Consider the following 26,173-nt stretch of genomic DNA (forward strand, 5'->3'; position numbering starts at 1 on the left):
ACAGAAATGTAGAAATTTTTGCAAATTTATTAAAAAAGAAAAACTGAAATATCACATTTGACAATTTCACTTGTGTGAAGAATGTGGACCTTTTTTTTTTTTTCTTTTCTTTTTTGCCATGGTGAATCATTTCTGAGCCCCATTGATAATGGCTTTTCGTAGTCCTCATGGACATGGTTAACTCAGAGTTGATCAACTCGGAGTTGGTTGAACTACCTCCGATCAGTTGGAACTAAAAACTCAGAAGTTAATCAACTCAGAGTTGAGTATGATTAAGTTCAGAGTTTGTTAAACCTGCTTTATGGAGTGTGTGCCCCCCCCCCCCCAGTTCAAGTGTGTTGAACACACTTAAATTAATGTATAATCCTTACAGTTTATGAGATCTGGGTCTGATAGGGTACTAGGGGTGGGGATTTTTTAGGTATTCCATGATTCAATTCAGTTTTGATTCAGCGGCCCACAACTCGATTCAAAATGCAGTGATGCATCGTTTTTTAATCAAATGTTTCTATGCATATTTTATCCATATCAAATACTTGCTATTTTTAAAACATCTGCATGAACCAGCGATGAGAATCAATTAATTATTTCTTAAATTATTTTATTAATCCATGCCTTCCACCCGAGACAGAGCTGGGATAGGCTCCAGCAGATCCCCGTGACCCTGATTCAGGAAAAAGCGGGTATAGAAAATGGATGGATGGATGGATGGATTATTTTATTAAAGTGGCAGTCCGCTTCACAATTACATGTGCAACTTTGCTTTTCAAAAAGTGCCAGTAACAATATCCTTAAATCAAACTTGTCAAACTTTGACATGACTCTCTTTGCAACAATAACAGCTGCTCTTATCCATTAATAAAATTATTAAATAAGGACCTTTCTCTAAATAAAAACCCTTGTGATGGGCAAAAAAACCTGAGACAAAACTTGCTGTCAAAACAGAACAGCAAAACAACTACATATAATTTAGTAGCAGCTCAAATGTAAACCTTGTTTGACAATAAAACAAGAAAGCACAAATAAGAGATAATACACCAAGCTAAGTTGCTCAACTGGTAGATTTTTAAAATGCGAAATGAAGCAGGTGAAGCAGGTTTCATGTAGCTCATACACGTAAAGCAGTGGTATTCAACTAAAATTTAAAGAGGTCCAGTTAGAGAAAATTTCTTGAAGCAAAGGTCCGGAAGATCATAATGTCTAACTAGTTAGTGTGATATATATTTAAATAGCCTAGTAGTTTTATCAACATCTGCATGTAATCAATACCTGACTGTCAAATCAAATGAATTCATAATCTTTATGTTGTGTCTCATAATGGCGTTTCACATTGGCACTTTTAATAAGTGAAATGTGAGACACACTGGTTTAGTGTTCCCAGTGTGAAAATATGAACGGAAATGAGTCTGTCCATTCTGGATTAAATGCTCTATTTTTGCTGTCCACTTTTCTTTTTTTGGAGGGCGCCATTTGTTCCTTATTTTTCTCTCCCTTTCTCTGTCTCATTCACCTGTTTCTCTCCCTTTGTTTTCTACATGTATCACCTTTTTTCTTTTTCTTTGTAACCGTCTTTTCATGTGTAACTTGCCTCTAGCTCTGTTTACACTGTAGAGTCGTAATGTTTACCGCCTGGAATGCACAGACTTGATTGGCTGAGTGGTAGCATGTGGGGGTGGCTCAACTCGTATGCAATTGGTCTATGCGTTTCCACTACCGTAAAGTCTACAAAAGCCGGTGGAAGTAAAAGCGCCCCATTAGGTTTTAAATTATAACCTTCTCTTTTGGCTGTAGGTACGGGTCCGTATGGGGCAGCTTTTGGGTCCGCATCCGGAACGCGGTCCGACTGTTAGTGACCTAGGGCGTAAAGCCTAAACATGCTTGTAGCACATGCGCTACAAATGCATACATACTTTAGTCCAGTAGTGGTAAGACATGTCTGACTTTATTTCATCAAATATTGAAATCGATTAACTTTTCCACAGCCATTCAGAATTGCTTCAAAGTGAAACGACGATGCATCGAAAAAATTATTTTTCCCACTCCTAAAAATTTATTTTTGTATGAATATACTATATGAATACATCCTGGTCATGTTGGAGAAATGATTGGATGCAAAATGGGACCAATCGGGATAGATTATTGACACAATTTTCCTGCTTTCTCCACAGTTGAACATACCATGGCTGCCCTTTTTACTGAGCTACCCTCCTAGAGCTCGATATATCTATATACATACCTAAACATCCGTGTAGTCCACATAAACACACACACATTTGTGTGTTTGTGTGTGAGTGATGACAACCTCCCATTTAAATGGCCATGTTGCTGGGGAGGGAGGAAATGAAGATGAAGACCTGAGGGGAGGGCAGCAGCACCGCGAGATGGCTGTTGACTGTCCTGGAGAGCTGGGGGGTCGAACGCTCCCACTCCGACGATCAGCTCAGCTCGAGAGGATCCGACAACACCAGGTATGTACACACACACACACACACACACACAGAGTTAGGTTTCCATTGGTTCAAAGAATATTAGGTTAACATACATTGTGGTCCATGGAGACTTACAAATGAAAGGCCAGTGTGGTATGTTGCAGTCACTACCCAGTGTCAGCATGGTGTGTGTATCTTTTGCAGTAGCTGATTTCACAAGAGCTATGATGGAATGCAACTAAGTACATTAATGTATCTGTACTTACAGTTTCCATTTAATTTGCAGGGTTTGCATTTTGTATAAAATATGATGCATTGTTATATTAAACTGCTCAAAAGTATACATTGTTAAAGTTAGCCCCACCTTGGCCCCCACATTCTGTGATACTGACCAGTGAAGTAGGACTGTAACAACTAATCAATTAAAACTTATTATTAAAAGACTTGGCAACAAATTCTAAGAGTCCGTCAACTTATCCTGCTGCCACAGGCCACCGGGAAATGTCCCAGCTTATGTCCAGTCCGTGTTCATTGGGCATTTACGTTTTTACATGCAACTCACCAGGATAATGTCTAACAATTTTCGAGTGCATGTCCAAAAACATGTTGCTTCATTAAGGTTAATATGCAATCGTGCACAGTACAGGGTAACTGTGCCTAGTGTGAATACACCCTAACTCAGAAAAGTAATCTTAATTACTTACAGGTGGGTAGTTACTGGCAACAGTTTTTTGTTATTGGGCTGTTTTGCCATAGTAAATTTGCCTGCTAAATAGTTGCTAAACTGTTTGATGATTCAGGGTAAGAAAAAGTGTTTGGAAAGCATTCTGAGGCAAATAATAAATTAAGGAAGCTGAAGGAGGAGGACATGAACAGGCACACATTTAAAATTTACAATAGTTACATGGTAGATGACAAGGACTTGAATGAAACATACGTATTGTAATTGTGTCCGTGTGTCCCCGTGTGTCCGTGTGTGTGTGTTAGGAGGACCTTCGACGTCGTAGAGAGGAGGAGGGTCGGCAGCTGGATCTGAACGCCTCACTCAGACTCAGAAAGCTCTCCCAGAATCCCCACATTGGCATCGACAACCCCTCATTCCTACAAGACACATACATATTGCAGCAGACAGCGCTCAGCAGCCAGCACACAAACGCATTGCTGGGTAAAATACACACTTGCAGATAAAAGAAGAATAGCAGGCTATTACAGTAAAGATCTCTGAGGGGAAGAACAAAGAGGTTAATGTAAAATTTTGAAAAAGGGAAAGCTGTATAAGACATTAATGGAGGAGTCAAGGGTGAAAACAAATGAGAAAGCAAGGAAGGAAAGGAATGTAAGGAGGACATGTCGGCCATCAGGGAGGAAATTCCTTTGGGAGGGAGAGAAGGACATGAGAGGCTCTTGAGGGTGACTTAATTCAAACTTTGTTTGGGTTGGTAATGTTGACACACATACAAACAAGCACACAAGCTAGTAATGATGTCTTAACCAGAAAATCAGGAACAGTGTCTCACACACATTAATCTGAAGTCAGGACTAGCAGGCTGCTCCTACTATCGTCCTCTGGTTATTTGAAACGAGTTAGAGCTTTTTCACAGTCTCTTCTCTGTTTGATTGTGAAAGTCTCAATTTGAAGGTCTCTATGTTGATGTGAATGTATGTGCGTTTCTTGCAGAGTTGGATGAGCTGCTGTTGTCACTGAAGCAGGTCAGAGGCTACTTGCCCGACCAGCAGAGTCAGAATGACATAGAGCTGGTTCTTGCACTACTAAACAAGGTAATACAAATGGAATTAGATGAAACAAACCTGTTACTGTGTAATTTTCATATTTTCTGAGACTGTCTGACCTTTGAGGTAGAGGGCGTTTACAAAGATGGAGCAGTGTCATCACTGCTGTCTGAGGTGGTGCCTCCATGACAACATTGCCCATGATTCCGACTGCTGGGATGAGGGCTTCAGTGAAGGCTTATAACCTTTGTCAGGGCCACAGAAACTCCAAAACCTTTGAGCACAGTTCAGATAACTACTTGTTTACTTATGCTTCCTCAATAGCATAATTGTACGTTGTGCGACAACAATCATGGGAGCAAGTGGGACCAGAGGTTTAACCATCTGAGAATCAGCAAAATAAGGCTAGTTTTTAGACTGACCCTGTTCAGACAGTGTTAGCTCTGCTATATAGAAGGTGCTAAAGGGTGGGGTTAGACTCAGAAAACACCAAGCTGTCCTGAAAAAGTTTAATTTTGCCAAAAAGCAGCACAATCTCGTTTGGCATTGCACTGCTATGGCTAATGGAATGTGCATGTGCACATTCCTAATACATTACTGTGCAACAATAATGGGGTCATCGTGCTGTGTGCTTGGTGATTGTTGTGATAAAATTACTCTCGCTGTTATCAATTTCTGTAGTTCTCTAAGGTTCTCTGACCATTATAAACGAGGTCGGTGTTTTTGATAACTGATACTTCTTAAAACCTATGCTGTTAACTTCTTTGGTTTTGTTTTACTGACCATTATGCCAGAAAGAACACACTCACAAAAAACCTGTTGTGTTTCTTGAAGTGTGGCTGTATTCACAGTTTCCTTTGATGACAACTGATGCATTGTCATGTCATTTGCTGGCCATGAAAGGAAGGAGATCAGTTCGTATTATCTCTGTGTTTCAGGCAGGTTGTAGACTTTTGCAGAAATGATAGGTAAATGCTAGTATGGACACAAACTTCACAGATGTCTCAATTAAAAATGCACTGTGCTAATTATGAACATGCAGCTGTGCTTGTGGCTACACTGCTATAGCACTTCTGTGATGAGTGTTGTGCATTCATACTAAAAAAAAAAAAAGAGATTCAGTTGTCTAAATCGGTCATCGAAGTGGTCCAGTATGCTGTACCAACAGTTTAACATTTTACTCTTTCATGTACCATGATTTTGCCTTGCGTAGCAGCACTTCTCACAAGCTGCTTCTCACAAGCTGCTGGTATGCTTATCTGTTTCATAATGAACCTGTATAAACTGTGAGTTATGTGAACTTTTTTCCAATTCAGGTATTAAATTTTCAGTTTCTCTAGTAAAGAGATGGTGGCATTTTTTGTTTAGTCATGGTTGGGTAGTTGTCAGTGCTTATGGTTACAATCCTATTGTCCTGTTTTTGTGCAAAGTGTAAGTGACTAAAAATTATGCAAATGTTGATCAGAAAAAGGCCCAGTGGAAACTTAGCTGTTTAACCCTAACACTTCTATCAGGCAGAGGTGCACTGTATCAAAAGCATAACAGTATTATATTTTAATTGCACTTGTATTTCACCTGTTGTAAGTACAGGTGTACTTATATGCTTATAAGTCTATATGCTTTATTTGATCTCCAGTTGAGTGAACATCCTGCTGTCTTTTTTACCCCTGTAGTCTGACTTTCAGTCAGCACTGAAGATCCATAATGCCGTGGCCACCACCATGCACCGACCCTCTCCTCTGTACCCACACACACAGCATGCACTCCAGCTGACCATGGAGGTAACTAATGGTTATCTAAATTTATTTGTCAAAATTGTTTTAAAATGGTCATATTTTTAATGCCTTGACAACAGAAATGTCTCTCACACACATGCATACACACACACACACACACACACACACACACAAAATGACAGTCCAGGTCAGTGAGTGTATAATAAAATAGCTGGAGACATCTCTGTCCAGAATTAATTAGAGCTCAAACACTTGTGTATTATGCACATGTACAGACGCACCATCGCATATATGAACATCTTGTTAGTCATACCACTGTTTATAATCATATTTTTGAATAGGATGCATACAATTATACACAATGCCTGTGAGTTTTAGGTCAAACGTTATTTCAGACAGAGCCAGAGCTACTGATCTGAGCAAAAAAAAAAAAAAAGATTCCAACTCTATAACTATAAAGTATAATTTTTCTTGATAACTGACATCATCAGATGATGCCAGGGTGATCATTTCAAGTGAAGCCAAAATCTGGGATGCTTCAATTATTTTTCTACTACAATGTTCAGTTGGCTAGCTGTCAGAGCTATTCATGGCTCATTTCAGTGGAATCTCATTAAAGACCAGCACATTATTTCTGCTCTGTGTTGGCATCTCTGCCCCCTGTCCTGCATTTATCTTGAAAATGAAAAGCAGTGGTTCACACTATAATCCTAGAAACATGTTCCTTTGTCATTGTTAAAGAAGTGGAAATGAAATGATAAAAATAAAACAGCGGGCAGGACAATTTGAGATCAAGCACTCAAACCAGCTCCAGGTAAAATCTACCTCTAATGTCTAACCTTTTCAGTTTTGGATTAGATTGGGCTGGACTCAGATTGTAAGACAGTTAATTGCTACCCATATTAAAATTATGTTACAGTGTACACAAAGCGGCACATTTCACAGATCATATTCTCTCTAATCACACACAGTCCAGCCACATTAACTCACCACTTTAACTGCAGAATGACTCTGCTAGGCTCACAAATAGTTATGTGTACTACAGTGATCATGTACTACATCATAACTGTGGTAAGATTTCACATGGTGATACCAGTGATGTGCTATGTTGTCTATGGTTTCAGGTCAGGAATCTCCTCCAGTCAAGTCAGAATAAAGATGGACTTGAACTCCACAGCCTGCTGTCAGACACACACATCCAGGTAAAGACTCCATGCTGTATTACCAAATAAAAGATCCTGTGATCAGTGTCAGTGATCCTATAGCTGAGTGTGTGTGTGTGTCTGTTTTTTGTTTTTTTTATTTAGTCATTGCTCCTAGCCCATGACAGCATAGCAGAGAGGGAAATGCAGCCTGAACCGCTGCCTACCCAAGGAGAAACACTGACCCAATGGGGAGGGGAGACGGTCAAGATAGTTCGCATAGAGAAGGCCCGGGATATACCACTGGTAAGACAGACATACTGTACACTGACTCACATGGGGTCAGTGCATTGTAAGTATGTGAGAAAGCTGCATAGAATGCAAGAGATGATATCTCTGGGCCTGTCATATCAGGTTTGAGACATATTCTTTAATTGCTCAGTGTAATTTCTCAACAAATTGGATGAGTGGATATAAATGATGCATGGATTCATCAACTTAATGTTAAATTTTCTAATGTCATTAAACTGCTTAATGACTAGCGTCTCCGTTAAAAAAGCAGCGTTAAGCAGTACAGTATTGACGTTTGGTTGATTTGCTCACTAATAATAATGATTAAACATATTTTTACAGCTGATTCACAAAATCATCTCATCGATTTACATTGTTTAAACTTTCAATAAGTCAGCCGTTTATTTAGATTATGTTAAACAAGTGCAATTTAACCAGAGTGAATAACGTTTTTCCGTGAGGTACACTAGAAAAGAGCTGCATCAGCACTTACTGCCATTTTCGAATATGAAGACTCCTCTCCCATGGCCTCAGAGGAAAGTAAAGTATGCATTGTATGCACACTTCAGAATTCAGGCAGAAGTAGGAGGTCATCTGGGTACTTCTCACCTACTGTTTTAAGCATACTATTAATTGAGACACACTACTCACCTCACATACTGGTTTTTGGATACTATATAGTAGGCAAGTATTACCTTTGTCAACTGGACAGTACAGTATTTCGGACGCACTCTCTCTCTCAGTTTTCACTGGTTTGGCCCCTTCCATGGAAGGTGCTGTCCAATACATCACAGTTCATCTCGGAGATTACATCCAACTTCATAAAACCTAGGATGAATTAATAGCAATTAACGTATTTTTATATTAAACCTATAAAATTGTGTATAAAACATTCACCCTCAAAAGAGCAATCTTCTAGCGTGACTAATATACATAAAGTATGTTACATTTATTATAATAACAGGAATTAGTGGATGACTTTATTGGAATTACATTTTAACACCATGTTAAGCAAATTGCTAATGTTTTTGTGCTCTACCTGTGTACATAAGGATACCATGAAAAACAACTGGCTTTATATTGTGTGTCTGATGGGTAAGTCACACATCCAAACAGGATTCTGCTTTGCTGTTTACACTGACAGACTATCAAGGTCTATCAACAGGAAAGCATCTCACTTCAGAACATATCAAGTCTTTTTGGTATTGTAAGCTGCAGCCAACCAAAACATACATTATTGTCCCTGAAATAAATATAAATCCTGTCTGTGTTCGCGGAAAAACTTTAAAGCAGAAAGCTTCAGTCCTCCACTATAATCACACCTAAAAATACAAACCTCAGATATCTGATCCACAAACTTGGGCGTCTTTACTCTGTATCCAGCTATGTTGTAACGTAGAGTTAGTTATATAATCAAACCAACAAATGTTTTTCACCAAGTAACAAGACAGAATTACCACATGAACTTTCTATAATCATTATCTTTTAAAACAAACCGCAAATGTCCTGTTGCAACGTAAAAATGAGAATAGTGCATTAGCTGGGCAACAACTATGCAGCTTATGTGGCTAATTTCAACACGTCCATGCTATAAGAAGACAGAAATAAAATACATAGAGACTCACCACTATAAATGAAAGTATCCACTGTGCCTTCTTGTCTTGTGCTGATGGCAGTGAGAACAGACTCCTATTGCTACAGTCAACACCAGAGCAGCTTCTGTGCTCAGCTTGTCTCCTCTGTGTTGATTCTCTCGGGGCTGGAGCCAGTGTCCAATAATGGCAGACCGCGGAGTTCAGCCAACTTTTCCGTGGACAGTGTTTGGGCAGAGCCAGATGAGGGAATTACCTCTTGTATACGTATAAAAGAGAAGGACTTGGAACATGGTTTTCTTTTCATGACTGCTCTTCAAAAACTAGGAAAAAGGGGAAAAAGGAGACAGCAGATCTGTACCTTGCTTGGTAGTGCTACAGACACCAGACAGCCATATAAGTGTACCAAAATGTCGATTTTGCCTAATATGGATCCCATAAGCTCTTGATTAACTTGATTGTTCTGTCTTGATTATTCAAGTTCAAAATTTTTAAGAATATACTTTGTATAATTTGTTTAGAATATAATGATATAAAATCATCAACCCATGGAGGCTGTATTTACAATCACACTAATCACACTGGATGCACCAAGACATAATGTCCCATAGGTGCTCAATTGAATTTAGGTCCTGGGAATGTGACGGCCAATCAGTGGCATCAGTGCCTTCATCCAGGAACTGCCTACACACTGTGCCCACATGAGGCTGTGCATTGTCCTGCATCAGGAGGAACCCAGGGGCCATTCAGTCTGAGGATTTCATCCTGGTACCTCACAGCAGCCAGGGTACTGTTGGCTATGACATGGAGGTCTGTGTGGCCCTCTAGTGATATGCCTCCCCAGATGATTGCTGACCTACCACCAAAAGGGTCATGTTTGGTGGTGGCTCAGTGAAGTCCAAAAATTTGGTTAAAAACATTCATTCATTCATTCATTCATTATTTATTTATAAAGCATAACAACCCAGGGTTGACCAAAGTGCTGTACAGATAGTAGCAGTCAAGAATAAAAGCACAAAACTCTAATTTCTCAAAGAACAAACAAGAAGAAGACTAAAATGATAAATTAAAGAACCACACTAAGAAAGTGTGATTTAACATGGGAACCAGCAGCCTGCTGGAGGTCATTTCATAGGGCTGTTGCTCAAAGGAGCAGATACTGGTCCTGCTGGCAGATTGTTGCTCTTCCACCTCTCCTGGTTCAACAGCTGGTCCCTTGTTGTCTCTTTCATGCTCTTCAGACTGTGTTGGGAGACACAGCAAACCTTTTTATGATTGCACATATAAGTGTGCCATCTTGGAGTATTTGGACTACCTGTGCAACCTGACTGTGCTGCAGGTACAGCCTCATGCTACCAATATAAACAAGGACACCAGCAACCTGATAAAAATCAGTCAGGAAGGATACAGAGAGCATTTGTCTGTGGCCACCACATGCAAAACCATTTCCTTTGAGGGATTGTCTTGCTTTTCCCTCTCCACTGGACCTTTTGTTACTTTCATTTGCACTAAAGCAGGTGAAACTGAATCACAATCACTTATGCTTCCTAAATGGAGAGATTAATATCCCTGAAATTTAACTGATTTTATATTGTGATGATTCAGTGTTCCCTTCATTTTAGCAGTCTATGTCGGTAAAGAATTTTGTTAGCAAATGTTGTCATTTTGCCTAGGTCCATTATATTGTGAAATTCTTAACAAAACTGACTCAGAAGCCAAACTTCAGAGTTTAGATCAATTTTACTTGCACAAGGAGTAAACTTTCACTAAGCAGAGTGAGAGATCACTGGCTAGGCAAAGCCAGGCTAGACATTTTATAGCTTACTATGACCAAAATTGCATACAAAGGAGGAGGACACTCTCCTGAGGTGAGAGCAACCATCTGTGAAATTAAGATAAAACCCAGAAAGAGTTGAAGAGTGGCCAACCATCTTCCAGATTAAGATAAGAACTCTGGTCATCCATCTTTAAGACTAGGCACTTAAATGGGGTTCAAATATGGTCAACCATCCTGTCTTTGCTATCCCCCAGCACACATATGGCAACTCAGCAATTCCATAACTACAGAATGAATACTTATAGGTAAATAAGTGTAAGGCTATATGTAAACAGTCAAACAGAATAAAACATTTTTCTAACACATCCCTCCTGTTTATGCTACGCATAACCACTAGCAATTGTAAATAGTACACTGTAAATTGCAGAGTGATATTTTCCATTATTTCGCTTTTTTTGTAGGGAGCAACCGTTCGTAATGAAATGGACAGTGTTGTGGTCAGTCGTATTGTTCGAGGTGGAGCAGCTGAACGTAGTGGACTTTTAGCAGAAGGAGATGAAATCCTGGAGATCAATGGCATAGAGATCAGAGGAAAAGACGTCAACCAGGTCTTCGATATTCTTGTAAGTGTATCTTTGTATTCTTATGGAGAAATGAAGTTAAACCACACAATGGTGGCAGAGTATGATTTGAGTAATCTCTTAGTATATCTCAGCAATTGTTATAGTTAACCTGTTACAGCAATCTTTACATGGACCTAGCCTGTCTAAATGTTATATAGACATTTAACTAGATACATTTTATTACATTGTACTCCACTGATTTGTGATTTGTGTGGATGGACAAGTGATACATGATTGCGTGGAGTACAATGATAGAGCAGTATAAAGGTTAAATACACGTTAAATGTCAGTGACAATCCAGGTGATGACGCTGTGTTTCTCTGTCTTTGTGTATCTGTGTGTCAGGCTGACATGCATGGTCTGCTGACCTTTGTGCTGATTCCCAGCAATCAGAGCAAACTTCTGCCTGTCAAAGAGACTGTGGTGAGTGCTCAGACCTCAGCATGACTACAGTGTGTAGAAAATTGGTGCTTCAGTCTGGAAGAAACAAAATAGTTTCCTTTACCAAATTTTCTACTGAAAATTTGTTGTCTTTGTTTGGCAAAATCTAACCATTTAAAATATTTCAAGTAAAACTGCCTATTTATTATATTTATTATATATTTATTTATTATTATATGCCTTAATTGTTACTGAAAAATCTAAATCCTGTGGATCTCTGCTGTTCTCTCACCTTCTCCTCCAGGTCCATGTGAAGGCACACTTTGACTATGACCCTTCTGATGACCCCTATGTGCCGTGCAGAGAACTGGGCTTGTCCTTCCAGAAAGGAGATATTCTCCATATTATCAGCCAGTCAGACCCCAACTGGTGGCAGGCTTACAGGGACGGAGATGAGGATAATCAGCCACTAGCTGGACTGGTTCCAGGTACTACTGTCTGTCTGTAGATGGGGTTTCTGTTTTTTATGTCTCATCTTTTTCCTGTACCTTGTGGCGCTTGGTTGGCTGATGGTTAGTCATGACACTCCTCTGTATAGTGTTCCACACCACATTACATATGACATGACATGCTGTTTGTTTTCTCTCATATTCTGTTATTTTTTCCTAAGGCAAGACTTTCCAGCAGCAGAGAGAAGCCATGAAACTAACCATAGAAGAAGACAAAGGACCTGAGAAGCCTGGTCTGTTCCTCCAACCTCTACAAATATAACAGTTATTACAATGAATAACCAGCTTAAGGTTATAATCATAGCAACACATTTGTGCTTTTTCACCAACACACATTAGTAAATCCCAAACATGGTCATACAAAATGACTGAGTAAAATGTATGCCTTCCTATGATGCATATTAAATTCAGTAAGCCCTGTAGCTCATTGCCTCTGTGTTTGCAGGGAAGCTGTGGTGTGCAAAGAAGAACAAAAAGAAGAGAAAGAAGCTGGTGTATGCTCATAGGACTGATGGTATGGCCTTTATGTGTGTGTATTTTATTTAAAGTGTTCTATAGTAGACACAGTGTTCCATGTTAAAGTTTGAAGAGTTGCTGCATGATCATGTCATTTAAATTAAAAGAAAGTTTTCAGTCTGCCCTCAATTCTCATGCCAGACATGGGCATTTCTGGTTCTTGTGGGCCACTGCCCTGCTTGTTTTCCAACTATTGTGATTGAACACACCTGATCCAGGTAATCAGTGGGGTGTAGAGCATGGATAGTTGGAAAAACAAGCAGGGCAGTGGTGGTCAATGACTGGGATTGACCTCCCCTGTCTTAAGCTGTGGCCCAATTGAAGACTTGTTTTGTTTACTGTGCCCTTTCCTTTGGTACAGACCTTGATAGTGAGGAGATCCTCACCTATGAGGAGATGGCTCTGTACCACCAGCCAGCCAATAGGAAGCGGCCAATTGCATTGATTGGGCCAACAGGCTGCGGTCAGGCAGAACTTAGGCAGAGACTACTCAACAACCAACCAGAACGGTTTGCTGTAGCTGTGCCTCGTAAGATTTACACACACGCAGTGTTCATTCTTCTATGTGTTCATGTATGAACGGATTTGTGAAACTTTTTTTTAACTTTGTGTATCTTTGTGGCTTTGTTAGTCCTTATCTAATTTGAGGATGGCAGCCGAACTGATTGTAAAAGCCCTTTTAGGCGATTTGTGAAATTGGGCTACAGAAATAAAATTTGACTGGTATGCATGTGTTGCAGACACCACACGGAGCCGTCGAGAAGGCGAACTAAGTGGTCGAGACTACCACTTTGTGTCTCGTCAGAGCTTTGAGGCTGAACTTGCAGCTGGTAAGATTTCATGTCACTGAATGTTCTGACACCCTTCAGTCACGGTCAGACATGTCTTGCAGCTGAATAGTTTATCAGAAGCACTGAGCCTGGCAGCACAAGTTCCAATTAAGGCCATCTCTCCAATCAATGGACTACTTTTTCTGCATCATTTTGAGACAGGATGTTCCTAATCTTGGAAATGTTGCGCAAGTGAAAGAAGGCAGTTCTAGAGATTTGTTTTATGTGTGAGCTAAAGGACATGTCCTGGTCAAAAATAACTCCAAGGTTTTTCACAGTAGTGCTGGAGGCCAGGGCTATGCCATCTAAAGTAGCTATAATTTTAGAAAAGCTATTTTTATTTCTCCAATGTCTATTGAGGACAAACTTCCATGCAATCATTTTGAATTCAAATGACTTTGGATCTTGTCCCTTTTTCAGCAAAATTCATGTGTTTTAATAAGTGTCAGTAAACTATTTGATGTTATCCATGGTATGGTTGCAGTTCAAGCAGGAAGCACTAGTAGCCAATGCATCTTATCATGATGGAGAGCATAAAATATTAGGTGAAAAATGTCTACACGGTTTATTCAGTTCCATGCTATTTGCTCATTTTCAAATTGAATTGAATTGAACTGAATTTTCAGCATTTTTGGAAAAGCCATTATAGGTTGTTCATTCTGAAAAGGAGACAGAAGGCAGAGTAAAAATGATTTCTTAGACCATCAGGACAGTTTATGTAGTTGCAAACTCTGAATGTAAATACAAACAGTTCCTAAATAAAAGAACTGAGGGTACCTTATGCATTTTGAGTGATATTGACACAAATATTGTCTAATTTCTTGTTAGTATAAAACAGTGCAGTTGGATTTTTTAGTGTACTAGCTTGCCTAACTTATTTTAGTGTGGCCACCCAGTAATAGCATGGCTAACTAAATCATGCAAAGACTGCCATAGGCCAGTCAGTAAACTAAGCAAAAACAGTAAATGGTTTAAAAGGCCAACATTTTGAGACTGGGTTTAGAAAATGAAATGGTACATAGCAAATAACTATTAAACTATCTAGTGGTGTGAAAATCTGTGTAACTTTGTCAAATTTATACCTAGACAGTTCGGATTTTGCACTTGTCCCAGTGCGGAAGTGCCACGAAATGTGATAAAAGCCTTTTTGTTTTTTGTGGTTTTCTCAGGTAAGCTGATCGAGTCTGGGGAGTTTGAGAAGAACCTGTATGGGACAAGTACAGACTCAGTGAGACAGGTCATCAACACTGGAAAAATTTGTGTGCTCTGTCTGCATACACAGGTTGGTATACACACACCCACAGGTGGCACAGAGAGTAGTCACAACCACAAACACAGGTTCAAATGTTGCTTGAATGTTAATGTGTGTGTGTGTGTGTGTGTGTACGTACGTACGTGTACTTACAGGCTTTAAAGGTGCTGAGGAGTTCAGACCTGAAGCCTTACATCATCTTCATAGCTCCACCCTCCCAGGAAAGGCTCCGAGCCCTATTGGCTAAAGACAACAAGAACCCCAAGGTTCCTTTCAACATGTTGCTACTGACTGTTTACTCTAGGTTAAAAATAAATAGAACTGTTGTTTGCATCTCTAAAATGTTTGTCTCAGCACTATGCACATTTGCGTGTTTGTGTGTTTGTGTTGTGTATAGCCTGAGGAGCTGCGGGACATCATAGAGAAGGCCCGGGAGATGGAGCAGAGCTGTGGTCACCTGTTTGACGCCATCATCGTGAACACAGACCACGACAAAGCCTACAGCGAGCTGCTACGACTCATCAACAAACTGGACACTGAACCACAGTGGGTGCCCTGCTCCTGGCTGCGCTGAAAACACACTCACACATACACATTACACACCACTCATAGATAAAAACTCAGAGTGAACACATTTCTCTAAATTCAGCAAACTAAAACTATAGTGTGGTTTTTACACGATGTGCTGTGGCAGTGGTTAAAACTTGATATTGGGGCTGATGATGTGATAAAACTTTTGATTTTGAGAATAAAGTTGTAATGTTATAAGAATTAGGTTGAAATGTCAAAAGTGTGAGATCAAGTTATAATTTATACAAAAAAAACAATACTATTGCAATATCATTTTCATAATATTGATTGATTATCACAGTATTACAAAATGAAGTTCTAATTTTATAATGAAACAAGTATTACAAAAATAAAAGTTTAGGGAAGTTAAAAATGACAATTTTATTATGAAATGTAGATTTATTATGCACAAACAATAAATTGTCCAGTTTGGAAAGTTAGAATTTTGAAAGGATGAAATCATAACATTTTAAAAATAAAGTTGTAATTAAACAAGCACAAAGTCAGAATGTTTCAAGTCATACTGTTACAAAATAAAAATAATTATTTGAGAACAAAATGTCATATAGTGTGATTGGATTGGGTAGATTAGCTACATGAGCACAGCTTTACACATGACATTTGTGCAGTATACACCTTCACAGCTGTCTCTTCCTTTTCAGGTGCCATTGCCTGTGTTCTGTTATGTTTTCTGTTTGGCTACGATGTACCAGCCTCTGTGTTCATTTTATTTCAATATTCAGAAACACATTTAGGTGTTTACTAAGAAAAGGTTGTAGTTCAATAAGATAAAATATACAACTTTCTATTCATAAAATGGCAGCTTTAGTTTTGTAATAATTTGGTATTTTGTTTTAATATTTTAAAAAGCCACTCTACAACTTTAATCATGACATATGACATTTACTCAAATAACTTTGTGACATGCGTCTCATCATGTAATCTCAAAATGTAACTTTTTATAACTTCCTTTTAAAATTGAGAGCATCAATTTTATCTTGACAGGCACCATTTCTGGTAATACTATACCCAGAACTTTATGTTATTAAGACTTTGTCCTCATAAAACCATGAATTTTTTTTTTTTTTTTTTTCATGAAATTACAATTTTCAATTTTGGTGGTTTTTTTTTTTTTTTTTTTTTTTTTAAGTTCCAACTTTATTCTCATAACATTACAAAATCTGGCATTTCAACTTTTAACATTGGTCTTAGTCCTTGGACTTATTGCCCCATGATGTTTTGATTTAGCAGGGACATTTTTATGACAGACTTCACTGTCATCATGTCATTGTTGCAGTTCTGGATGAGACCAACATATGTACCTGGAACACTTTGTTTTTGTTTCTTTTTTGTTCATCCTTTAAGAGTTGTTCTTTCTCAGAAATGCAGGGCATTCTTTCACTTTATCCAGTGATAATTTCAACCATTTTGATTAAAAACCCATTTAAATTACAAAATAATTAAAAATAATTTGAACTTGTACAGTGCATCAGATCAATGTAAACATTTGAGTTTGTATTTCAGGTCTGTGTTCTTGGTTAAATAAGTCAGTCATGGCCTTGATCGCAGGCACAAACTGTGTACGATGGGATCTCTGTAAAAGAAGTAAATGTGAAAATCACACACACACACACACAGACATTTAGCACAAAATGAAATTTACACTGAGCCAGTGCTATGAATAACACACATGTACGTACGCACTACAACAGTGTGTTAGCCGCTTACTTTCCCCTGTAGTGGGGCATCAGCCTTTTGGACCCTAACTGACTGACTGGTTGAACAAGTAGCTCTGCTGTTAAAATGCACACTATTGCAGTAAACACTAATATAATATAAAGGACACAGCACTTGATATCTCTTTTTACTGGCTGTTTTATTTTCTGATCAACCTGTGACAGATTAGCTTGTCAGCTGCCTTTTCCTGTCCTATCTGATCACATCAAAGTAGACGTTTGAGCCTAAACCCTGAGGGGTGAGCAGGTAAAGAAAAGTTTTTTTTTTTTTTTTTTCATGTTCCTGATTGGCACATGATGTGGAAATTTATTATATATTTTGTGTATGTGTGTGAGTGTGAGAGAGAGAGCCTGTCCTTGAAAACAGTGAAGTATTATGACCTGAAGTATACCAGACACCATATCACTATCACTATGTAGAGCATTTATATATATTTTTAATATTGAAAATAGATTTATGAAGTCCAATGCACCAATAGGATTGCAGGTTTCACCTCCGTTGCCTCCCTGCCATTGGCCCAGCAGGCATAGTGGTTTGGTTCAAGTGAATTAACTGTGTTGACTGTAAAGTTAATCGATACCATTTCCTGTTTATCACATGTCACTTCCTAAGAACAATGTGCTTTTTGTATTCTTTATTCACAATGAATAAATAATAGATGGTTGATAGAAAATGGCTGGCCTTGTGTATTTTTTGAAGGTTTCTCAGATATTCTTTTCTAAACAGACTTAATGCAGACTTAATTTTTTTTTTTTTTAAATCTCTGACTTTTAACCCCTGTGATGGACTGGTGACCTGTCCAGGGTGTACCCCTGCCTTTCACCCAAAGTGAGCTGGGATAGGCTCCAGCAGATCCCTGTGACCCGAAATAGGAATAAGAGGGTATAGATAATGAATAAATTTAAACCTTCAGCTCTTTGCAGCCCAGAAACTGTAGACGTTTCAGGCAACCATTCGGGTGCAGGCAGGTTTAGACAACTTTTCTCCCTTAATAAATGATATCATTTAAAAACTGCATTTTGTATTTACTTGGGGTTATCTTTGCAATATTAAAATTTGTAGGATGATTCATTTTAGTGTGACAAATATGCAAAAAAATTAAAAATCAGGAAGGGGGCAAATACTTTTGCACAGCACTGTAGGTGCTTCAGCGTCTACTTGCTATCTGCCACACTGTCATGGTTCACTGGGTCAAATGAATAGAACAGAGCTCTTGTGGATGTTAACACCTGTGATTTCCTTGCTGTGACAAAACATATAATGGCACAAATGACTACACAGAAGTTCTAAAACTTAAAGGTGTAATGCATAAAACGTGAAGGACTCAGTGGCATCTAGTGGTGAGATTGCAAAATCCAGGCATGAGGGAGGGTATGGTGGTTGTCACCTTTCAAACAAAATGTGGTTCCCAGAGCCAGTGTTTGTCTGTTCTGGGCTACTGTAAAAACATGGCAGCATAACATGGCTGCTCCATGAAAGGAGACCCACTCCATATGTAGGTTTGAAGGCTCATTCTAACATTAAAAAAATGCAAGGTTTGATATTTTTCTGTGATATCACACCAATGATGACAAATGAATCCATGAATAGTATATTCTGTTTCTGCTAATAAATCAATATGATGTTTTGTATGTTGTTATGATGATTATTTTATCTTCTTGTATATGTTGTCTTGATGCTTGTGATGTTTGTCTTTATGTTCTGCAGGGCAGGACCCTGCTGCAAAACAGTGTAAACTGAGTCAGGCCTGATTAACAGGAACTTTACTTTAAATTTTCCATAGGTCAATAATACACTGTGGGCAAATTCACTACCCTTTCATTATGTTCAGGATGAAAACAGTCATTAAAAGTCATAAATCTGTTAATCAACTTCAGTTCTGATCAAAATTACTAAATGTTAAAAAAAGCCAGGATTTTAACTCTTTAAATGCCAATTTCATAAGTTCTAAGTCACAGATTTGAGGAAAAAAATCACACAAAGACTGCATCCTTCTCATCAGTGCAGCAGCAACTAGTGCGGGAGGCAGGTGCTCAACAATATTGATGCAGAGACCAGAGAATTTCCCAGTTCTTCTAGGAAAAGCTATGCAGATATGTGAACATCATCACTATGACCACTTGTCCCTCACCTCACGCGTCACTGGAATTCAGGAAATGCTCCCTGCATTCAAGGATGGCAGGACGTTGATTCATTATCTTCGTCTTCTGGGCAGATTGACAGCTGCTGCCACCAGCATAGTGCCCCTCAGGCTGCTTTTTCTTCGCACTTTGCAAAGGTGGCCTGCACCTAGACCGCACATGACAAGCACACAGACACAGAATGTTGCGGGTGTCGTCTCAGTGTCTGACATCCTGATCCAATGGAGGAACAGAACACACATTACAAAAGGGGTCCCTCTAGGTTCTCTTTCTTCTCGGAGAGAGCTTGTATATACGGATGGGTCTCCCACGGGCTAGGGAGCAACATGGCAGGGGCGAATAGCGCAGGGGACATGGTCCCCAGAGCAAAAATGACAACACATCAATGCCCTGGAGTTGGTGGCTGTGCGGTTGGCAGGCATGTCATGGTGCGGTCCGACAACACCTCTGTGGTCTATCACATCAACAACTTGGGAGGGACCAGATTGATGAAGTTGATGCTGTGGACTCAAGAGCTGCTGACTCGGGCAGCTTCTCACTTTCTCAGTCTGAGAGCAATCATGGGGCTACTAGCAACAAGCAATGAAAATAAGCAGTGGTGCTAAACACAACCACACATGCACTCACAAACCTGTGTGAATGCGCAAGAATGATCATCCAGTGCTTAAAACACAGCCTTTGGCGATCAGTAGAGATGAAACAGAACTGCCTTTAGCGCCCCTGCAGGTCACTATGAATATCTGGTCTGCCCTTTGGATTGACTAATGCACCACCTACTTTCCAGAATTTAGCGAATGATATATTGGGAGACTTGAATAATAAGTTTGTTTTCATTTATCTAGATGACATTTTGATATTCTCCAGATCAAAGTCTGAACTTGTTCAGCATGTCTGTGCAGTGCCCCAACGCTGCGTCACTGGCTCGAATGGCTCAACGGAGCAGAACACCCATTCATTGTTCTGATGGACCATAAGATTACTGAGTATCTTAAATCAGCAAAGAGCCTAAACCCCAGACAAGCACGATGGGCCCTGTTTATCAGTACATTTCAGTTCCACCTGTGATATCACCCTGGAAATAAAAACTGCAAAACAGATGCCCTGTCCTGCATTCATGAACCTCCCGATAAACAAGATGAGTCCGATTTTATTCTGCCTCCGACCACTCACCTCGGTTTAACATGCATTGAAGAAAAAGTGTTACAAGCTCATGCTCCTTCTCTTTCTGCATGTCCTACAGGCTTACTGAATGTTCCTGGTCATCTCCAATCTAACATGCTTCAGTGGTGCCACTCTTCCTGTATCTCCTGTCATCCAGGAACAGCTTGCACTTGATATCTGGTGAAACAGCACTTTGGTGGCCAACATGGAAAGAGGACATCAAGGACTTTATTACTGCCTGCCCTACCTGTGCTCAGGCGAAACCTTCCAGGCAACAGCCATCTGGTTTACATCTGGTTTGCCCATAACTCAATTCCATCATCTGCTACAGGTCTGTCTCCATTCCAAGTTGTCTACAGGTATCAACCACCTTTATTTGAAGCACAGGAGAAATCATCGGTCCCATCTGCACAAGCATCATTCAGAGGATGCCTTCTCTCATGGAGAAAAGCTAGAGTGATCCTCTTAAAAACAGTGTCTGCTTACCAGAGGTGAACAATTAAAAGGAGATCTGCTGCACCCAGCTATCGCCCAGGTCTGGCTTGGCACATCAGAACAAAAAACTGGCACCCCAGTTTATTGGGCTGTTCCGCATCTCTAAGGTCATCAACACAGTAGCAGTCAGATTACGCTTACCGAAACCACTCAGGATCCATCTGATGTTCCATGTTTCAAAGATGAAGCCAAAGTGTTATAAATGTGTGTTATTGTTATGAAATGCCTTTCTAGACATCCTTCTAGGAAAAGGGGACAGAATAGCATTTACTCAGGAAATGCTTCTTACAAACATTAAAGGATACTGCTATGACTGTGGTTGTATTTTTGGGTGCAATCTGCTTTCAGTGTTATAATTATGTGTGACCTGTGACGATGTGTGCAAGTATAGAGATGGGCATGTGTGGTTCTGCAAAGGTGTTCTCTAGCTCCAGTTCCATGACAATTTGCTCATTTTACTATTACTCTACTTGAAGAGGAGGTCTGGAGTAGAGTGCAATAATTTTATACCAAAAAAAAAAGAACATCAGTCACTGTAGTGATGTCATAACATAAAACTTTAATTCTATTATCTTATTCTAGGTTAGCCTCAATGCCTTCGGTAACCTTCACTTGTGTTTAGATAAGGCTGCTTCATATGCTTTTCTTGACTAGGTAATGCTACAGTGTTTTTTAAGTTACGCCATTTTCTATCTGTTGTTTTGGCCTTATATTTCTTATTACATCTGTATTTGACCATACTGTCATTCATTTTGTATTTATGCACCAGTCTCCACTTCTTAAAATGAATGCCCACAGTAAATATACATGGCTTCTAACTTATAAAATCGCAGTTTTAAAAGTGTCACCAATTACACTAAGCAGCAACATGACTTAATGCAGGTTGTACTCATTTTGACTAGTTAGTAATAAGTTATAATAAGATTCTGGGGCTTACATCAATTCATGTCTCTCCACATCACAACTCCATGAAGGGACCAAGAGCTGGCGCTGTTCTTCAGATTATTGATGGCATGTGTGAAACAGCACAGTGTGCCCCACCAGGTTCTCGTGGACACCCTAATTTTTTCAGGATCAGGGGTCGAAAAATTCCTTAGATCCTTTACTTAAGTAAAAGCCTGTTAAAAGTAAAAGCAATACATTCAAATTCACAAAAAAATTGACATTAAATATTACAACTACCAAACGTAAAAGCAGTCATGCAGAATTGTACATTTCACATGAATGTGTATTATTGGATTCTGATTATTAATGCATTACTGCATAGATCATCTTATCAGTATATGTTGAGCTAATTTAGCTAGCTATTTTATGTCCTTGACTGAACTCAGTTACTTTCCAGTGTCTGGGAACATGTAATGTCTTTGCTGCTCTGAGCCATTTGGCTACATGTTTGGTTTAGTTCTGGACATGGAGTTGGGAAACTTGATGTTTCCTGTCTGATCATGCCAAATGTAAAGCACTCTGGACTGAAACAGAGCCTTCCAAAAAATTACTCTGAGTGATTTGCACAGCTCTGATCCTCACTCCACCCCTCACTCCTCCACATGTAATGCAGCCAGACTGTGCTGAGATCAGCATCAAATTCACGCTTTCAGGTTGTTCTAGTTACTTCTATTTTGCATGACCTTTGTCACTTTCTGACATGCACCGATCTTTGGTTTCGACATGTTTAAAAAGTCTCAAAGCAGAGCAAGAGGACTCACCCTCAAATATGTGGGCATTGGCTTAAAGGGAAAATTCACCTAGAAAACTCAAACCATTTCAAACTGGCAGAGCAAATAGGGCTACATTTATCTATCACCTTAAATCCCCTCAGTTAAAAGATATTGTTATTGGTAACTATGGATATGAAAAAAATATATTACAGGTTTTGTGATCAATTCTTAATGTGCCAAAAGCAAAAATCAAAATTTGAGTTAAAAAAAAGTCTGGATAAATAATAACAAACAATATATCACAGCTAAATGGACCTTTGTAAAATGCTTTCAACACATTCAACCCTTCTATAATAATGACACAGACCTTTTATAGCACTAGTTTTGACATGTCATAGCAAGAAAAGCACAAATGTAATAAAGGCTGTGTTTGTACTTACAATTTGTACTTGCTGGCTCGTTGATGTGACCTACTGGAACTATTAAAGGGATTTCGGGCCATTGCTAAAGTTAAGCTACAGTTTGAGCCTGTTTTGTAATGGGACACTTCACAGCGCTTATCCACACACAACAAATAGTGCTATTGATTAAACCTGTTGCTGTAGGTGTTGTTAGCCTGTTAGCAAGTTGTTAGCCTGTTTCTTTATTTATCAAGTTTGTTAGCTTTTTGTTTTACTGCAGTTTGTGTAGTTTAAAAACATTCAGTATGATATCGACATTTAGCTTCTCGATCTAGCTTCTCAATGGACACAAACTGTAGGGTAATTATCATACGATATATCAGGATAATGTACATTTCTGTCCAAAATATTGTCACCAGTATCACAATACCTTTGTTATATTTTATAGTTTGCTTTTTCTCTAACCAACAAAAGGATCTATTGTGCGAACCCCTTTTTTGGACAGTCTCATCCTGTTCCGTCTAAACTCTTTGGCAGGTTGATTTGAGTGTACCCACATACGCACAGTGATTGGCCGATTTATCACAAAAGGCGGATATCGCTCCTTTTGCAGTGGCGGATTGGTCGGTACTCTGTCAGTCAATCCCCTCGCTTCAGGACTAGTTGATGGAGAGAAGAAGCGGTAGAAAGTCGTGGTGGAGATGTAGCAAACAACGGAAACTATTACTTTAAGCTCTTTGTCTTCATACATCTCAAATTTTATTTGTTTGTAATTTGTTTATTTATCTTGTCTTATTTCACGTCAGTTTCACCACTTTACGGTCTGAGTCCTGTATCCTTGGCAACGCGAGCAACTGTGCTGCGAAGTTTGGACCGAGTGTTTTACCTTTAGCCGGAAAGAGTGGAAATTTACTCAATTTACTAAAGTAACGGATCTGCACCATACGACCGTGTGTGGGTGAATTCAGAACTGTTTTATTTCACGTTAGTTTGTTTTTTTTAATTTAAACCCAGTGTTTAGGGAAACGGGACAGCCTAGACAATAGTGGCGTGAGAAAGCTCGTGCAGAAGGGGATCGATGCCTCGCGGGGGCTTTGTTCTGCCCTGTATGGACACGATTGCGACCCGGCCGCGGATATTGACTGATTGATTGCCGGATTACGGTTTATCTGATCGAAAAGCGGAGTCTGAAGCTGCAGAACAGCTATGGATGTGACTCTGTCCGAGTTGCTTGCCACTTTCATGGAGTCACCGCTGGTGGTGTGGGTGAGTAGGAGCAGCGCACGGTGAAACACACTGCTGCTGTTTGTTTTTCACTTTCCTTCTTCTGTTTCTCTCAGCACATGCCCATCTGTTACAAGCACTGACTGACTACAACTGGGAACAAACATTCTGTTGTAGCTAACGATTTTTGTGTTCATTGACATTTCTGAGGCTGACTGCACTGTAGCGTCAGAGAAAAGTGTTTTGTTTTTGTTTTTTTAGTGTAAAACCCGCCAGTGGTCTATTGAGAGTTTCGGTTTGTGTCTCTGAGACTTTCCAGATTTAGTTCTCATACCAACTGTCAAACAGAAAAAGTATATTTTCTGTCTCCTGGCTTTGCTGCTTACAGCTGGGCTACATCAACTGCTGGACTGTGGTCCTGCCTTTATTTCTTCATCACCTTTTGCTATTAAAAAGCAGATGTACACAACAATTCCATTTGTCTGCCCAAATATTATCACTATTTTGGGGATTATAGCTGTCCTGCTGTCTCCATTGGAGCAAACAGCATTGCTGCCAATATCACTAATCTAGTAAAGCTTTAAGCAGAGATTGAGCAGCTGGGTAACAGTAATTGAAATAAAAATCAAGAGTGTGGAGCATCATTTAAACCACTGCAAACATCATAAACATTGCTTACATGCATTTACATGAAGGTCTAAAAAAATATTAATGCATTCATTTTATAGCATTTGTCTTTAAAAATGCCTCACAAGAACCATTTTTAATCTTCCAGCTGTCCAATATAGGGCTCCAGCCCACACTGTGGCAACCAGCAGAGTGTTGGACACACATAGGATCGCTGAAATGTGCAAGGGGCTGGTCATGTGATGGACAAAGGCAGCCGGAGCTGGTGATCAGCTGCTGTTTAGTAGCCTAGCACACCTAATTGGTGGAAATGAATGTTACTGCACAACACTTCAGTCATGGATGATGACATTGGATTTGCACAATATCATATTGTTTTAAAATTCACTTTATGAAACGTTTTCTAATTTTAGCTTGTGTGTCACTTCAAACTGTATGGTTTTCATCCATGACTACTGAGTCCTTTATATTCTAAACATGAGTCTAAATCAGAGCTGATGCTGATCTGCTGTATAATCTAATAATCTAATATAATCTAATACTGTAATATCATGAGTGTAGTTGGATGCACTGGTGCTAATTCTGCTGCCTTTATCCATTCTAGTCACATGGCATGTTGTAGCAGTCCTTTGAGAGTCTCCCATCAGAGCAGTCAAGAGGTTGTACTGTTGTACTTCCTGTTTACCTATGATCTCACATCCTCTTGACCTGACGGGTCAACCAACAACTTTTTCCCATCTTTGCTGGACACAGACAAACACAACTGACATGGCCACACAGTAGACTAGTAGATTAAAATGTGGTTGTACTGGGCAGCATCCAGCAGCTTTACTGCACATGTCTGAGCAGGGTGTTCCTGAAAAAGACAACATTACCCTCAGCAAAACCTCCCAAAATCAATAAAGGTTGAAGAAAAGCCTTTTGCCCTGTTATCATCTCTTTGATGGATTACCTGTGTGTGTTTGTGAATACATTCAGTGTCACCCATTGCTTTTGGTCTGTATAGCAGTTACACTGTTGTAGCGCAGTGATCTTTGACCCTGCCAAACCTACTATTAGGTACATGACCACTATATACTGTTACTAGAAATATGATTTTGAAACTTTACATTAAAAGTCAGCAGCATATCATCCAACATATTCAGTCAAATGGAAATCCATCAAGACTGGATATTTCTATGTGTGATATAGTGTCTCCTGTGTTTGTCTTTAACCTGTACATCAATAGGTGCGCACGTTGGGCCCTTTGGCTTCATTTGACGATGTGGGCTCAGAGGAAGGAGTCAGCATGTTCATGGAGCTGGTGGACGGAGTCTTCCTGCACAAGATCATGACCCACATGTAGGTTAC

At 39.4% G+C, this 26,173-nt stretch overlaps 2 protein-coding genes across 3 annotated transcripts in view; both read left to right on the forward strand.

Moving 5' to 3' along the window:
• Positions 1-16,318, forward strand: part of pals1a (protein associated with LIN7 1, MAGUK p55 family member a) — a 28,685-nt gene extending 12,367 nt beyond the window's left edge. Inside the window, exons 2-17 of the mRNA XM_026305070.1 lie at positions 2,169-2,468; positions 3,417-3,594; positions 4,108-4,208; positions 5,834-5,941; positions 7,021-7,098; positions 7,204-7,344; positions 11,160-11,321; positions 11,667-11,744; positions 12,007-12,190; positions 12,373-12,444; positions 12,657-12,725; positions 13,089-13,256; positions 13,468-13,557; positions 14,727-14,839; positions 14,965-15,075; positions 15,207-16,318. Of these exons, the coding sequence (XP_026160855.1) occupies positions 2,295-2,468; positions 3,417-3,594; positions 4,108-4,208; positions 5,834-5,941; positions 7,021-7,098; positions 7,204-7,344; positions 11,160-11,321; positions 11,667-11,744; positions 12,007-12,190; positions 12,373-12,444; positions 12,657-12,725; positions 13,089-13,256; positions 13,468-13,557; positions 14,727-14,839; positions 14,965-15,075; positions 15,207-15,383 (2,004 nt within the window). The 5' untranslated portion in view covers positions 2,169-2,294 and the 3' untranslated portion in view covers positions 15,384-16,318. The remainder of the gene's footprint in view (positions 1-2,168; positions 2,469-3,416; positions 3,595-4,107; positions 4,209-5,833; positions 5,942-7,020; positions 7,099-7,203; positions 7,345-11,159; positions 11,322-11,666; positions 11,745-12,006; positions 12,191-12,372; positions 12,445-12,656; positions 12,726-13,088; positions 13,257-13,467; positions 13,558-14,726; positions 14,840-14,964; positions 15,076-15,206) is intronic.
• Positions 16,319-23,646: 7,328 nt separating this feature from the next.
• ccdc88c (coiled-coil domain containing 88C) overlaps positions 23,647-26,173 on the forward strand; it is a 49,410-nt gene continuing 46,883 nt past the window's right edge. The window contains exons 1-2 of one of the 2 annotated variants that reach the window (XM_026304177.1): positions 23,647-24,238; positions 26,052-26,164. In XM_026304177.1, coding sequence (XP_026159962.1) covers positions 24,179-24,238; positions 26,052-26,164 — 173 coding nt within the window. In that variant the 5' untranslated portion in view covers positions 23,647-24,178. The remainder of the gene's footprint in view (positions 24,239-26,051; positions 26,165-26,173) is intronic. The other variant, XM_026304185.1, reaches the window with a different exon arrangement.

The sequence above is a fragment of the Mastacembelus armatus genome, chromosome 22 (assembly GCF_900324485.2).
Source record: "Mastacembelus armatus chromosome 22, fMasArm1.2, whole genome shotgun sequence".
In the NCBI taxonomy this organism is placed as follows: domain Eukaryota; kingdom Metazoa; phylum Chordata; class Actinopteri; order Synbranchiformes; family Mastacembelidae; genus Mastacembelus; species Mastacembelus armatus.